The sequence below is a fragment of the Arachis hypogaea genome, chromosome 1 (genome assembly GCF_003086295.3).
Source record: "Arachis hypogaea cultivar Tifrunner chromosome 1, arahy.Tifrunner.gnm2.J5K5, whole genome shotgun sequence".
Classification (NCBI taxonomy): domain Eukaryota; kingdom Viridiplantae; phylum Streptophyta; class Magnoliopsida; order Fabales; family Fabaceae; genus Arachis; species Arachis hypogaea.
In genome coordinates, this window is record NC_092036.1 from 18,636,549 (window position 1) to 18,653,728 (window position 17,180).

Sequence of the window (17,180 nt, forward strand, 5' to 3'; positions counted from 1 at the left end):
TTTCTACTCTTATTCCTCTTTTTTGCATATATATCATAGTTGTGAGTTTTTTTTTTTTTGCCATTAGATGTGTCAAAAAAGTCGGGTTAGGTGAGGTTGAGGTTATGGAAGGTATTGCAAATTTGCGAGTGTATTATAACGATGAGATTATACCAAACACACACAAAGGAGTGACTTTTGTTTGTGAATATCCGTTTTCATTTGCTCTTCCATGCACCAGGAGTTTTGTAGAGTTACAAAATGGTCTTTGTGATAACATACAAAGTTACATTTTGTTCATGCCCTGGGTCGAGCTGTATGACCCGGGCTAATTGACGACAAGTCGACCGACCTCTTCAGATCAGGATTATCCGACTTCTTCTTAAAGAGCTCGGCCAAAATGCTACAAAGGCCCAAGAAGGCCCAAACAGAAGAACGCGACCTAAATCTAAAGGCAGCCCGAGACTAGAAAGATAAGGGCGGTTCCCTTAAATATAAGATAACTCCACTCAAAGGATAAGATAAGATAACTATCTTATCCCCAGAAAAAGTCACTCTACAACATTATAAATATACTGGAGCACCCAGGTATAACTCATACTCTGATTCTACAAAAAACATGCTTAATACCCTTGCTAACTTAGGCATCGGAGTCCCTTGCAGGTACCACCACCCTCCGATGACGAAGGATCAGCACGACCCTCCAGTCTAACAAGTCGAACACAGTGGCTCCGGCCACCACCATCAAGTCGAACACACAGCGCCGACCAGTACAGAAGATCTCATCTGAGATCGACCTACAATTTCAGGTAACCCTCGGAACACATTTCGAAAAGGGTGAGTAACATTTTATACAGGAATCATGTACAAGTATTTGGTGGGATGATACAGTTTCAAATAATGTCCATCACTGACGATGCAAGTATGCAACAGATGTTCTATATTTATCAACAAACTCGATTTCACGTGCCGATGATAGAGTTGTACGTTGAGTTCGAAAAGCATACGGGGCTGGACGTGGTTGGCGAGGAGGTCAATGTTGATGAGGTCGGGGATATAGATTGGGAAGAAAACAACAACGACAGTAAAGAGGAGTTCGAAACCAACTATGAAGTTGATAACAAAAACGATGACGGAAACCTGGCAAGCAATCCGGCGGTGCAAAATGAAGTGGATGTGATTGTAAGCCAGCACCTCTTTGATGTTTCATCTTTTATGCGAACTTTGGATCTCGAAGCCATGCATGCCCCAGAATTTCCTGAATATGCGAATGTTGGTATATTATGAATTAATTAAAGTTACCACTACCATTTATTTTATTTGCCTTGTCTGACGGATGGTGGTTCGCATGTCGTAGGTGAAGGCAACGTTGCGGCGGAAGATGGTGAATTTAATGTCGAAATGGAATTTGGTTCTAGAGAGTTGGTAATATCTGTAATCAAAAGCTACACAATCTCTAGAGGAGTTGATTACACTATGTATGAGTCTGAGCCGCAGACATTCTATGCAAAATGCAAGGGTTATAGTGCAGGGTGCGATTGGCTTATCCGAGCTAGCTTGATTTGAAAGAAAGCTTCTTGGGAGATCAGGAGATACAATGGCAAACACACGTGCACCATGGGCATGATTTCACAATATCATGCCAAGTTGGACTCAGACACAATTGCAGATGCTATTAAGCTGTTAGTTGAAGCTGACACGTCGATAAAGACGAAGTCCATTATTGCAGAAGTTTAGTCTAAGTTCAACTGCATTGTAAACTACCGCAAGACTTGGTTGGCAAAGTAGAAATTTTTTGTAAAAGTTTTTGGTGATTGGAAAGTTTCTTACCAGATTCTGCCAGTATGGTTGAAAGCAATTACTGCGAAGATGTCAAGATCTCGTGTTCAAATAAAAACACTCCTCGTTTACTGTGAGAGTGAAGAGGTTCAAGGTGTAAGAGTTCTCCATTGAATTTTTTGGAGCTTCTATCCGTGTATTGTAGCATTCAGACACTGCAAGCCATTGGTTCAGGTTAATGGCACACACCTGCATTTTTTACAACTATGCATACGAATGGTTAGGCATGCGTACGCACGAACACGATCACGTGCCTCATTAAAGAAAACACACTGGGGGCAATATTTAGACCTGTCAGAGCCCAATCCAACTCATTTCTGAAGCTATTAAAGGCCAAATTCAAGAAGGATGAAGGGGAGAGCACTTAGGTGTAGTTTAGAAACATATTTTAGGTCATTTTCTAGAGAGAGAAACTCTCTCTTTTCTCTAGAATTAGGATAGATTAGATTAATTTCCTCTTAGATATTAGGTTTTAAATCTTGTCTTGATTTAGTTTTCGTTGCAATTTCTTGTTATTACATTTTCGCTATCTTAGTTTTACTTGTTATTTCCTTATTTTATCACTTTTATGTTTATGAGCCATTGTTGGATTATGATTTCTATTAATGCAATTTGATGTTTCTTTGTCTATTGTTGTTTAATTGAGTTTCTAGTATTGTGATCTTGCATTTGGTAGCTTTAGATTTTATTAATTCTTGATATTTACCATACTTTCATTTTATACCTTCCAAGTATTTGATAAAATATTTGGTTGGATTTTAGAGTAGATTTTTATACTCTTTGCTTGAGATTGAGGACTTAGGTGCCTTAATATCATTGATGTCCAGTGTCATTGGTGATTTAAAGTTGTTAGTTGATTCTAGAATCAATCATGTCCACTTGATTTAACCCTCCGATGTTAGAGGAAAACTAAGTTGAATTAATCGTTTGTAATTACCATGATGTGGTCAATGATACAAGATAAGAAACCTTGACTCTTGATCCTTTCCATGAGTAACCTTTTAGCATATATATTATCTTAGTTGTTAGCTTTATTTTCTTGTCATTTACATTTCTTGTCCATCATTACAATATCCCCGAAATACTTCATAACTAAAAATATGCACACTTTCCTGCAATTCCTTGAGAGACGACCCAAGGTTTAAATACTCTCAGTTTTTATTGGTTTGACTTAAGTGACAAACAAATTAAACTTTGATTGAGGGTTGTTTGTCGGTTTTGATCTATACTTCGACGAGATTATTTTTGTGAAAATTCTAAACCGACGATTTTCCTCCGTCAAGTTTTTGGCGCTAATGTCGGGGATTGAACCCGGGTCACCCGCATGATAGGCGGGAATACTCACCACTATATTACAATGACCAATCATTGTAAATTTTTGGGTGAAAAATTCTAATTCAAACACTTTCACATTTTAATTTTACTGTTCTTATTATGTCTTGTAGAATTTTTATTTGTATTTTCTTGGTTTGCATATATATATATATATATATATATATATATATATATATATATATTATATATATATATATATATATATATATATATATATATATATATATATATATATATATATATATATATATATATATATATATATATATATATATATATATAATAAGCTTAGTCTAAGTAATGAAAATTTTTAAGAAAAACATTCTTAATAGAGTATTGACATCCCAATTGATTTGAGTTAAAATACTTTTCATTGAAACTTGCTTGAACTATATTGTGGAACATAGTTTTTGAGCTAAGAACACACAACCTTGTGAGTTTTGAGTCTAATTGTATGGTTGCATCATATATCCACTATTTTTCTTCTTGTGTGTTATTCTCTTTATATGATTGTAATATTTAATTTGTTTGATTCTTTATGTCTATATTCTGTGTATGAATGCATTTATATGATTGAGGTCATCATTTCATTTAGCTCACTTATTCAAATAGCCTACCCTTTTATCTTCCATTGTTAACCAATTTTAAGCCTATTTTAATCTCCCTTTGTTCTTTATTTTATCACATCACTACCTCTAAGTGAAAAACAATAAATATTCTTAATTTGGATGTTTGATTAGCTTAGACTAGTGAGAGTGTGTATCATTTAAGTGTGGGAAAGTTTGGAAATAATGGTAGAGATAAAAGTGTATTTTTGTATTTTTGTTGAAGATCTTGAAAATTTGGTACATACTCATACATTAAATATTTAAACCATATGCATTAATACTTTTGTATATATGTTATGTTGAAGAAAAAAAAGAAAGAAAAAGAAAATTAAAAAAAAGGAAAAGAAAAAGAAAAAAAAGAAAAAAAGCAATAAAAAGGGGACAAAATGCCCAAAAGAAAAGTAATAAGAATAATGCATATGGGATGTGAATGGAAAAGAATGCATGAGTGTGTGAAAAGTAAAGAATGGGTAGTTAGGTTTGCATTAGAGTAGGTTGTAGGTTGGGTGGGAAGTGTAAGTTAATTAAAGATTCAAATTCTAGTCCACTTGTCCAAATACAAACTTACCTTGACCTAGCCCCATTACAACCTATGAAAAAGCCCTCATGATAATTGTATGCATGCATTGAATAATTGTTGATTGTTAGATGAAAAACAAATCTTAGAAAGCATGATTTAGAGGAAAATTGAGTAAATCAACCCTAAACACTTGAGCGATTAGAGTGTATACACATCCGGTGAGGGTTTCGATTACTCAATTCTATGTTTTCATCTATGATTACTTCTTATCTTGCAAGTTGTAAATTCTTTTCAATAACTCTACTCAATTGTTGGATTTGACTTGGTTGTGATTGCTTTAGCCCTTATGTTCATATATGTATTCTTGAAAATTGATTTATTTTGACCAAGTAGTTGCATACATTTAGATAGATCACATGTAGATAGATTGCATATAGGTAGTTTACTTTCAATAAATATTTATACCCCTTTCTTGTCTTTCTTGAGTTTAGCATGAGGGCATGCTATTGTTTAAGTGTGGGGATGTGATGAATCCATATTTTATGGTATTTATTTGCTCTAATTGGGTAGATTTTATTGACTTCTCTTGTATTTATTCACTAAAATAGCATGATTTTGTGAATTCTTCCTAATTTGCGCTTAAGAGTGAAAATATGCTTTTTATACCCTTAATTTGCTAATTTTAATTCACTTTAATTTCATTCGATGTCTTGATGTGCTTGATGAAGTGATTTTAAGTTTCTAAGGCAAGTATGGTTTGAAGGAGTGGGGAGAAAGCATGTAAAAGTGAAGAATTCATGAAGAAATGAAGTTTAGAGTGTTTTACAGCCATATGCATGCACAAGCATTCATGCTATGCACAAATGCAGTTTTATATCCATGTGTACGCACGAAAATTGATTCGTACGCACGGCTGCATTTTTTACAACCATGCGTACGTATGGTCAGGCATGCGTACGCACGAATGCGATTACGTGCCTCATTAAAGAAAACACGCTAGGGGCAATTTTTGGACATGTCAGAGCCCAATCCAACTCATTTCTAAAGCTATTAAAGGCCAAATTCAAGAAGGATGAAGGGGAGAGCACTTAGGTTTAGTTTAGAAACATGTTTTAGGTCATTTTCTAGAGAGAGAAGCTCTCTCTTCTCTCTAGAATTAGGGTAGATTAGATTAATTTTCTCTTAAATTTAGGTTTTAAATCTTGTCTTAATTTAGTTTTTCTTACAATTTCTCATTATTACATCTTTGCTATTTTAGTTTTACTTGTTATTTTCTTATTTTGTCACTTGTATGTTTATGAGCCATTGTTGGATTATGATTTCTATTAATGCAATTTGATATTTCTTTGTGTATTGTTGTTTAATTGAGTTGCTAGTATTGTTATCTTACATTTGATAGCTTTAGATTTTATTAATTCTTGCTATTTACTATGTTTTTATTTTATGCCTTCCAAGTGTTTGATAAAATACTTGGTGGGTTTTAGAGTAGATTTTTATACTCATGGCTTGAGATTGAGTACTTAGGTGTCTTAATATCATTGATGTCCAGTGTCATTGGTGATTTAGGGTTGTTAGTTGATTTTAGGATCAATTATATCCACTTGATTTAACCCTCCGATGTTAGAGGAAAACTAAGTGGAATTAACCCTTTGTAATTACTATGTTGTGGTCAATGATACAAGATGGGAAACTTTGACTCATGATTCTTGCCATGACTAGCCTTTTAGCATTTATATTATCTTAGTTGTTAGCTTTATTTTCTTGTCATTTACATTTCTTGTCCATCATTACAAAACTCCCAAAATACTTCATAACCAATAATATGCACACTTCCCTGCAATTCTTTGAGAGACGATCCGAGATTTAAATACTCTCGGTTTTTATTAGTTTGACTTAAGTGACAAACAAATTAAACATTGATTGAGTGTTGTTTGTCGATTTGAATCTATATTTCGACGAGAGTATTTTTGTGAAAATTCTAAAAACCGACGATTTCCCTCCGTCATTTGACGAGATTATTGAGAATGCTCTCTTTATTCGTAAAATTGAATGTGGAGTTGTTCTTCTGTTGTTGTATGTTAATGACATGACCATTACTGGAGATGATATTGATGGTATCTCTGATCTTAAAGCCTCCCTCACCGTATTTTTGAGATGAAAGATCTTGGTTCTCTCAGTTGTTTTCTTGGTCTCGAGGTCATATCCACAGATGATGGTATCTATCTCTCTCAAGCTAAGTATGCTTCGGATCTTCTTACTCGAGCCGGTATTACAATAGTCATACTGAGTCTATTCCTCTTGAACTTAATGTTCGTTTTACTCCTATAGATGAAACTGTTTTGGATAATCCTACTCTTTATCGATAGTTAGTTGGAGGACTAGTCTACTTAACTGGCATCTGACCAGACATTGCCTATCCGGTTCATGGTCTTAGCCAGTTCTTGTCAGCTTCTCGTACTACTTACTACGCAGCAGTTCTTCGCATTCTTCGCTACATCAAAGGCACCCTATTTCATGGCCTTTATTTTTCTACCCATTCATCTTTATCCCTTCAGGCATACTCAAATGCTGATTGGGCTGGTGATCCCACTTATCGTCGTTCTACTACTGCTCATAATGATGTGTTTCATGAAACTGAATATCGTGCTCTCGTTGACACTACTGCTGAGGTTGTCTCAATTTGTTGGCTTCTCGAAGACTTGGGTGCACCATAGTCGTCCGCAATTGATTTTTTTGTGACAACTGCAGTGCTATTCAGATTGCCCATAATGATGTGTTTCATGAAGGCACCAAACACATTGAGATTGATTGTCACTTTGTTCGACAATGCATTCTTATTGATGTGGTTCGTCTCATCGCTATTGGAATACTGGATCAGACTACTGATATCTTCACGAAGGCTCATCATCTGACTCGTTTTTAGACTCTGATATCCAAACTCAAAATAGTATTCTTAGCTCCCACTTAAGTTTAAGGGGGGTGTTAGAGAATAAATTAGAATCAATATTGTATTAATTAGTATTATTTATATTTATATAATATATCTGTCTATTAATTATAAGATTATATACTTTTATTATTCTGATTCTTCTAGCACCTATATATACTTTTTTTTCAGTTTAATATCTTGTTTCTAATAATAATAATAATAATGAAATTGTATCCTTCGTTGAGAATTGTTCCCCTTGTTAGTTGTTACGTTCATGCCATTCATGTAAATCGTAGACGTGTTGTTGGCGCTAAATAATAATAATAATAATTACTTAAGGTGTTCCAGTAATAATTAAAATAATATATTATGATGTGAGCATAACGGATATATTAGTTAGTGTTACAGTAATAATGAAGTTTTAAGTATTACATAGTTAAATTCTACTAGATGTCACCATTAGATTTATTGAAAAAAAAATGTGATTTAAAAATTTTGGAGATATTATATGTATAGCGTATTTGTAATTAAATTTAACTAAATTAGTACAAGTCCAAACAAAAAAGCGCGAGTCATTTTTTTTTTACGTTTTTTTAACACATAAATTTTTGTTAAAAAGTATAAAAAATTATTGATATAGTACAAAATTTTTTGCACATAGAACAAACTTATTAATATAGCACAAAATTTGTTTTACTTAGCAAATAAATGTTTACTGCATGCTATAAATGTATTTTTGTTAATTGAGTGAGTCAATATTTTGTTTATGTGCTCCTTCAAAAATTTGTGTAACAAAATTTCTGTATTGTACACCAAAATTTATGTACTATAAGCTAAAATTTATATGCTATGTATATTCTATTAGTTGAATGTCAATGTTTTGGGTATGTAGTCTTTTAAAAATTTCTATGTTCTCTAGTAAAATATATATGTTATACACCAAAATTTCTGTGTTTTGTATTCTAGTTTTCTGAACATATATATAAAAAAAAAAAGATGAAGAAAACAAGGACTATGATAATGATAATAAAGGATGATGAGGAGGAAAAAGGACAAAAAATCATAGACGTGGTAGCACGACAGTAGTGATAGCGGCAATAGCAACAACGATAACAACAGCAACGACGATAACGAAAAAAAAGAAAGAAGAAAAAAAAGAAGTATCGTAAAAAACATTTGAACACCTAGCTTTATTGTTCAAATTTACTAAAACTCTTAATGTTCCAATTTTTTACTGAAACGTTTTAGAAGTATCCGAAATATTGCTAATCTTAGATGTTTCCATTTATCTTCCATTGATTCAATTTTAGTCCTTCAATTAGTCAAGTGTTCCTGACCTGTAATTTGTAATGTCCCACCAAGAATTTGTCCACAGTAACCGGTAGCATCTAACCGTCCAATAGATTAATACAATCTCTTTTAGACGACAAATCCAATGAGAAAAATAGCAATAGAGGAAATAAGTAAATAACAAAGTAAAAGCCACAGCCTAATAGAAATGCAAAAATTACAATATATGAAATTGCATCTCAACTGTATGCTGCCACTGTATCATTCACCTGTATATTACAATATTCACAAAAATAAGAAGAAAAAGAAAATAGCGTTTTACAGATGATGGAATATCTAGAGAATTTTCTGTGCCTCTATCAGAATTCAATGATCACTGGTTATCGTGAGCAGAATAATCGTTGTTAAAAAAAAAATCTAATCAGTTGATTGACCAGGTTTGCACAAATTGAGCCTTGATAGAAGTTGGATATGCTACTGACACCAATCAAGCAAAGATAGCAAGCAGTAGCTGCATAACATTATATATATAGCTCATAATGGCTGTAGTTCTTGCTCTGGAACAGCCGCATTCACTGGCTTGTAAGTATGTGCGCTTTCCTGTCTTCTTTTCCAAATTACGAATATTCCAAATGCCGATAATCCTATAAGCAATGCGATCAAAACAGCTAAACCCACAACCCAATAGTATTGCTGCCACCAATTCCTGCATCATTTTGGAAAAATGTATCAATATCCAAAGTCGTTCCAGTTAAGGCAAACCCAGTAATGAGAAATTCTCAAGTAGACACTACTTACCACAAGCATTCCATCCAATATTAAATTTATGTAAAGTTGTGTGACAAGAATTACATTCTAAGTTTGACAAACTGAGACACGCTGTCAATTGTCGAATGGAACAACTGTTACTACTGTCAACTTAAGAATTTCTCACTCCAATTTTTGTCAATATGTATCAGGGACTTGGGTATTATGGAGTACCCAAACTCCCACATCAAATAATATAGGATGCTTGGTGTTGTATTTAAGAGAAGTGGTTTTTCTTCCCTTAACAACTAGTTTTTAAGCTGTGGTTTCCATTTTTCTTAGGTACTTAACACTTTGTTGTTGAAGTTTTTCTCTCGATAAACCAGGAGAACTAAAAATATCTATATATATTAATATTAATAGGTAGACTAATTTTTCCAACTATTCACTCTTCATTTCTAAGGTGTAGTTTCCCACTTTCCTTAGGTACTTAACACTATGTCATTAAAGTTAACACTCGATAAACCAAAATTTTCCAACTATTTACTCTTCATTTCTAGCTCACAACACCAATGGAAACTATGAGAATTGAACACAGCATATACGTAAAATATTTGTTACCTGAATATAAACAATGAAACATTAACTTGTAAAGTGAAATTATAGCATGTTGTAAAGTGAAATTATAACATTAACTGAGTATCTGCTTCCTAGATCCCTCATTATATGCAATACCCTTTCTGAAATTCAGTGCAAACACACACACACACACACAAACCACAACAAATGCAGGAGGTTCACAGATAACTTTTCCAAATTTAGAGCTTTTCAATTTAAAGGAAAAAGCTACCGTTTTGATGAAGGCTCAACATTCCAATCAATCAACTTATAACTCCCAAAGGTGCCAGGAAGTTGCACATGGTGTTCAGCAAGCCGACCAATTATATTCTGTATTAAAAAAAAATAAAACAAAATAAGTAGGTAGTTTTCACACAAATTCAGCAACAAATGTCCACTTGCCTTTGCAGTTGTGTTAGAAATGTAACTTGCATGTGCACTTGGGGTTATGGCCCATCTAGATATGGAATCACTTCCAAAAGAAGTCAAATTCAGCAAGTGAACCTGTGAATATCCATCCATGAGTGTTATAACATAAAGTAACAAAAAACATATTTGCAAATAAAATTTTCTCTGGAAAACTACGACGTCTTCATGTCCTAGCTTAGGGTGTCTACCTAAATTCCTGCCTATGCTAAAGCATCCAAGGTAGCCAAAGTGGTTAGGTACATCTGTGACCAAAGCCTTTTCATTGCACTAGATTCCTGATTAAACTAAAGCTAAAATATGTTCCTAAATATGGTGAATGTCTGAACGATTTCTAACCTGAGAAGTATTAACATCTAACCCATGAGCAATGAGCCCAGTCAATTCAGGAATGCGAGGCTTCATATCCACGTAGCTGATGTTAAATGAAATTGCAAGTGTTATTTGTGCAATTTGGATTTCACCTGTTCATTTAAGTTGATGAAAGCACATCAGTCAATGAAAATATTAATTCAAAAGGAGATCACACTATATTCTGAAACACATAGGTATCACTAATTAAAAAAGAGATCAGCATATTAACTATAATACCTGGAGGTGCATTATGCTGTGATGCAGATGGAGCAACCGAAGGTTCAAATGTTTGGGATGAATTTTTCACTCCTGAATTTGGAGGCATCAACGGTGAGGCATTGGAGACTTGTAATCTTTCCCACAACTCAGCACAATTAGTTTTCCAGAAACCAATTTTTGTATGCTCACGATCATATGTAACAAGAGTGTTTCGGACAACGATACCTAGGCAGACAAAAATGACATCAGAATGGCCACTAAAGTATTGCAGAAGCCTTAAACCACAGAAGATAGCGGTATAATATGAAGTTTGAGAAGATCAAGAATTCTCTCAAAGCAAAGCATGAGGGAGAATGAAGTTACCAAAACAAAGCAAAAAAGTTACCTCCTAAAAGAGTAGTTGGATCCTTTCCATTCTGGAATACCCCTAGACAATAAGCACCTCGCACTTTTGAATGCTTCATGAAAAATTTATGAAGTAAAAAATCAGCCAGAAGTGTTTTGATAAACAATTTTGCAAAACTGTAAACACAACTAAAAATACTAAGGAGCATTATATAACTAACCCGGAACATGTAATTTTCAGGTGACAGTGAATACTTCATACCATTTCCAAATACCATGTCAACCACTGGAAAGCTTTTCGAGAGTTGAGAAACATCACTGAAATACACGTAAAGCCAAACTATTAATTGAACTGAAATGGAAGAGTGATTTGAACATCTAGTAATCCTATACACATACCTTCCAGCACCAGAAAAACATATATCATTGTAATTTGGATCTGGACCACTGATTTGCTTGAATGAATTAAGTTCCCTCTCAATCTGCAGATATATAATGATAGTCATGAGGTATAAGATACAGGAAACTTGAAAAAGAAATACGCTGAATGGTTCCAGTCTAACTGATAAATGAAAAACTAAATACTTCAAATTCTGATTTTCTTGAGACCACACAAGCAGAAAAGCTATTAAATAAGCCCACAATTCGAGAGACCAGAGATTCCTCAAACTTCAAGAAAGAGAATTAAGAATTACGAATAATTTATAAAAATCAAGAAAAAGATTCCTCAAAGCTATTAAATTGGCCTACAAAACTACTACTATTTATGCCTATTCCACCAATAAAGAGAATCAATAATAATTTATAAACGAACATCTAAGGCTTGGAATTCAAAACTTAGCACCAAACTCCAAATCAAATATTAGAGAGAAGCTGTACAAAACAATCAGATCTATATCCAGTCTTACATATAATGAATATCATTATGGATTGTACAAACTTCTTGCAGCATCATAATTAACTTTGCCAAAATTACCAGATTAATCTCCAAGACATACCTAATTCATTGTCTGTAAAATAATTTAAGCCATTTAAATCTTTATTACTTAGCAGGGAGTCAGGGACACAATATGTCCATGCAGTGAACATGATTCTTTCACCAACAATAGCATACAGAGGTGGCTCCTCTTTGTGTAATAGTCTAATAGAGGAGTCTAGGCCTCCCCAAAATATTCAAACTTCCAAAAATTCTCTTTTATGTTCTACTATGGTTCCAATTATTACAATATGTGTATATGACCTGAAAGAGAAACAAGACTCTTATATGTTGGATCCTTGGGCAATTTAAATCAATGCCAAGCCTAAATCATATGAAACTCAATTTGAAAACAACTCAGTGTGTTTAGGGAACAGCAGAATGTGACACTAACATACGCAACCCAGAAAAACCCTTTTGTGGAAATATACATTAAGGAACTTACAGCGTCTTTAAATGCATGAAATGCAGCTTCTGGTAGGTAAGCATAAGTCGTACCACTATCCAAGACAGTTCCATGTTTCTTATCAAAAACCTGTGGGTCTAGAGGCAGTTTCTTCCCCGCAACATGTATCTCCTTCAAATCGATATTGTAATATGGGCTGTTGCCACCCCGAAACTAGAGTAAATGTGTGAGATTAATAAAATGCATTTGTTAACAAAATGCATCTCATATCCATAAGATTGGTATTTTTAAATAGATACCTTCGCACAGGATCTGAATTTGCAAAGACCATGCCCGATGGGGGAGATATGCCACCAAGAACCATTGCGCCTCCACCAACATCCATTCCACCATAGCATAGAGAGAATGAATCACTTATTACATTTTTATCAACTAGTTGATCCATGATGCTAAGATCTCCACGGCCCAATCCCATGATGCCATCAGCATGCTGGCTATAAAGATCACCAGTCTCAACAGTTTCACAACCAAAAACAGCTCGCTGTGGGGAAAGCTCACTCTGATTTCCAAAGGATATGACATCCTCGCCAAGGACACCACTGCTAGAACTCATTTCAGCATACTGTCTCTCATACACACATTGGTTCTTGTCAGTGTCACAGTTGCAATCCAATGTACATTTGACAGCTTGATAAGTGCTTGATGAGTCTGGCTGGAACTTCGGATCCTGTTAAAATAAAATTGGACACAAAATCCAAAATGCTTCAGATAAATTGCATCAACAATAACAAACACATGCATTGGCATGATAAGTTTTGGATGAACTCATTTTTTAACATCTATTTCAACCTAGAGACCTAGACAAGGTATTAACAAGGAAACATATAAGAGGTATAAGTGCTAGTTTGGATTGGCTTTTTTTAGTGAAAAAGTACTCTTTTTTTTATAAAGTACTTTTATTCAATTTAAAACCTATTTGGATACATCTTTTAAAAAAAGTACTTTTATTAAAAAAAAAAAGCAAAAACAAAAGACGTTTTTAATACTTAAAAACTCTTTTTAAAAAGCCTATCCAAATGTTAAAAAAAGATCTTTTTTAAAAAGATGAAAAAAATAAGTACTTTTTTCAAAAGCCAATCCAAACTGACCCTAAATATCCTGGGTGTTGGTAGGGTTGAAAATAGCCAAATATGATAGGTATACCAATTTTCGCAAAGCACTTCCCTTAGAAACGCCCACGACTAGATATAAACTTTCCTGTAAGCTCAACTCAGTCTTCTCTTTTCATAAAATATTAAAACCTAAGGCCTGTTTAGAGATATAAATGCTTTCTTTTTTATTCAACTCCAAAAGTTATCTCAAGAAGCTTTTTAGTAATAAACTGTTCAGGAACCAAAAACAAACTGATCTAAGCACACTACTAGCTTATCTTGAAATCATATTGAGAGGTCTATATTGGACAAATAACTTTCAACAAGTCAATAGGCCAAGGACTTCAAGGTTTCAAATGGGCACAGGTATCATATCAAAATTATCACACTGTATGGTTTATGTTAAGAAAAAAGTGCAACCTAGGCTAACCACAGACTAGACCCCTTAAAAGGCATAACATACATAGACAAACAAGGGTAACTTGTCTACTAAAATAAAAACCCCCACAGATCCACCCTTGTCAACTATATTGTACTTGCTGTAAGTAAAGATGGAAAATATAAATATAAATGGTGGAATGAAAATGAAGGAAGTAGACTTATATAGTATCCAGTTGTGTAACAACACCTAACAAAATCTTGGTTACAAACCAAGCTGTCCTTTAATACACTAGCTATGTATTTTAAACTTTTTATTGTAGAGTTTACATATCCACATTCACAGCACAATAACATAACATCTACAATATTTTCACACAATTTAATTATCATTTTCCATTCGCAGAATACAGGGATGCAATTAAAGCAATGATCCATGTAGAAAAGGTACCCGAGAATCAATATAAGCACATATCATCCAAAACTGCAGATATCCTACGCAGAAGAAAATTTTGGAAATTAAAAACTCAAAAATGCATTGAAGCATTACCTGGTGGCTGCCACACTGTTCGCAAGTGGAGCAAGGAACATACGTAACTGTGCTCCCAGTGTCGACAATAAGCGCAAACATCTGCGGCGGAGTACCGATCCAAAGCCGCGTCGTGTAATACCTACGCCATTCAAATCTCAAATCTCAGAATCACAAATAAATAAAATAAACGAAAATAAAAGGAAGCAAAATGTATTTGTTGCGATGGTGGAAGAGGTTGATTTACCCATTGAGGAGGAGATCGTCGTGGAGCCTCATGCGAGCGTTAGGGTGGCGCTGGGACTCGGATCCCTGAAGCTGGCGACGAGGATCGAGCGCTGAGGTGGAGGAATTCGGTGGAGAGAGGTACAATGGAAGGACCATTGCGGTGTGGGAGCTTCGATGGCTGTTGCGGAGGAGCAGGGGGTCGCCGGCAACGCAGCAAGGAGCGAGGGAGAAAATGGTGGTGGTGATGAGGAGAAGGAGGTGAGTCTGTGCCCGCGCCATGATGAGCGAGTTGGGTGGCTCGGGCTGGGAGGAAACGAGTCGAAGATCCGAGTTATGGTTATGCGAGGAACGGATCAGAGAGAGAGAGAGAGAGAGAGAGAGAGAGAGAGAGAGAGAGAGAGAGGGGGGGGCGAAGGCGGGTAGAGAGTATCTTTTTCTCTCTCTATCTTTTATTTCTGTCTGAATTAGAGATTGGAGGGAAGAGAAGTCAGCGTCTCCTTGAAGAAAAGATTGCAGGATGTTAAATTAATTGTTAATAATTGTTTTTTTATTTCATTTATGCTTTTTGTTTTCCTTTCCGTTTTATGGATTTTCTGCCTTTATTTTTAGGTTGAAATTTGGATTGTATATTTTTAAACTCTAGACCTTTCTACGGTCATTTTTAAGCAATTCACTGTACCAAAAAAAATACTTAAGTCTTGATATGTGAAGAATTATTTTTGTTAGGATTAAACGCTTACATTAAATAGTCACCCAAAAAAACGCTTACATTAAACAATTATGTTTCATGAATCTGAAAAAAAAAATATCAGTTAGTTATTCGTTTATTTTTTTTGTTACACGTATATTTTAATGTAATAAGTCAATAACTAATTTATTATGAATTCGAGTTCCATTTAAAAATTTGTTGTTAGATAATAAATTATTAAACTTTGTTAGGAAGACAATAAAAATTTTTGACAATATGTACAATGGACTTTGAATATAGTTGTAAAAATCGGACCATATCGGCCGATTCGACTAAAAAACCGGTAAATCAGACCCTATATCGATCCGGTCTGAGATTAGGACCGTTCAAGGCAGAGAACCAGAATGAATCGGTTAAACCCGTAACGGACCGGCTAAAATCGGCCAAATTCGGTAAAAATCGAACCGGACGAACCGTTTGGTCCCAACTAAAGGCGAAGCTACGATGCATCTGGGTTCTGCAAGTCCATCATGCTCTCCATAAGCTCCAGCGTGCCAAGTGTCAAAGCTGTGTGGTTTTTGGAAAATTTTCCAAAATTTTCCATCATGCTCTCTATAAGCTCCATCAGGGTTGCAAGAAAGATAATCTAACCACCAAGCTACATTGCTTCTTACTAATACCAGCTAAACCCGTAACGAACCGGCTAAAACCGGCCAAATCCAGTGAAAACCGGATCCGGACCAAACTGTTTCCAAAATGGCTGATATGGGGTTCAAACTGCTCACTTCAGGGTTGCAAGAAAGATAATCTAACCACCAAGCTACATTGCTTCTTACTAATATATATCCAAATTATAATACATATAGCAATTTTCTATTTACTTATATTCAATTAATTTTAATTTTAAAGTCATTAATTTTTAAATCAATTATATTTTATTTAACTATAAATTTTATTTAAATATATATATATATATATTAAAAAGATAAAAAAATCATTAATCATAATTTAATTTTTCTTTTCATGATTATATGATATCTATTAATATTATTTTTTTAAATAAATACTTGTAGTATATAATAATAGGTAAAGACTCACATGCAGTTGTCTTCATATGAAATAGTTGAAAATTGTTAGATGATATTTAGTTAAACTTGTCAAATTATCTAACTATTTTTAAATATCAACTTCACATGAAAATTAACTGTATATAAGTTTTTACTTATAATAATATAATAATATAATAAATATAAATTAATTAATAAGTATTAAAATTTGAAAATGATAATTATTTTTATAAAAATAAAATAAAAGTACTTATAATAAAAAAATAATTAAATTTTACATAATTATTTAATTATACCGGATTAACCGGTTCGACCAGTGACCCACCGGTTGAACCAGTAACTCAGTGACCCAATAACTTTACCGGTTTGGTTCTGACAACTATGGCTTTGAATTTTGCCCAAATACATATAAAAAATAAAAAACCTTCAAAAAATTACCTAAAAAAAACCACTCAATTATTCTAAAAAAATAACTATCTCAAAGCCTAATTTATCAAAATATTTTACTCTAATACTCTTTTCTCTCACAATCGGCTGCCACCCCCAAC

The 17,180-nt window shown here is 34.0% G+C and overlaps 1 protein-coding gene across 1 annotated transcript; it reads right to left on the minus strand.

Moving 5' to 3' along the window:
• Positions 1–8,700: 8,700 nt before the first annotated feature.
• Positions 8,701–15,431, minus strand: LOC112799862 (aspartic proteinase 36). The gene is made up of 12 exons (XM_025841865.3): positions 14,897–15,431; positions 14,671–14,791; positions 12,891–13,318; positions 12,631–12,787; positions 11,609–11,691; positions 11,431–11,527; positions 11,250–11,322; positions 10,883–11,089; positions 10,631–10,755; positions 10,268–10,369; positions 10,098–10,195; positions 8,701–9,206 (listed from the first exon to the last, which is right to left on the minus strand). The coding sequence occupies exons 1-12, from the start codon at positions 15,154–15,156 to the stop codon at positions 9,035–9,037; spliced, it is 1,923 nt and encodes a 640-aa protein (XP_025697650.1). The 5' UTR covers positions 15,157–15,431; the 3' UTR covers positions 8,701–9,034.
• Between the last annotated feature and the right edge of the window lie 1,749 nt (positions 15,432–17,180).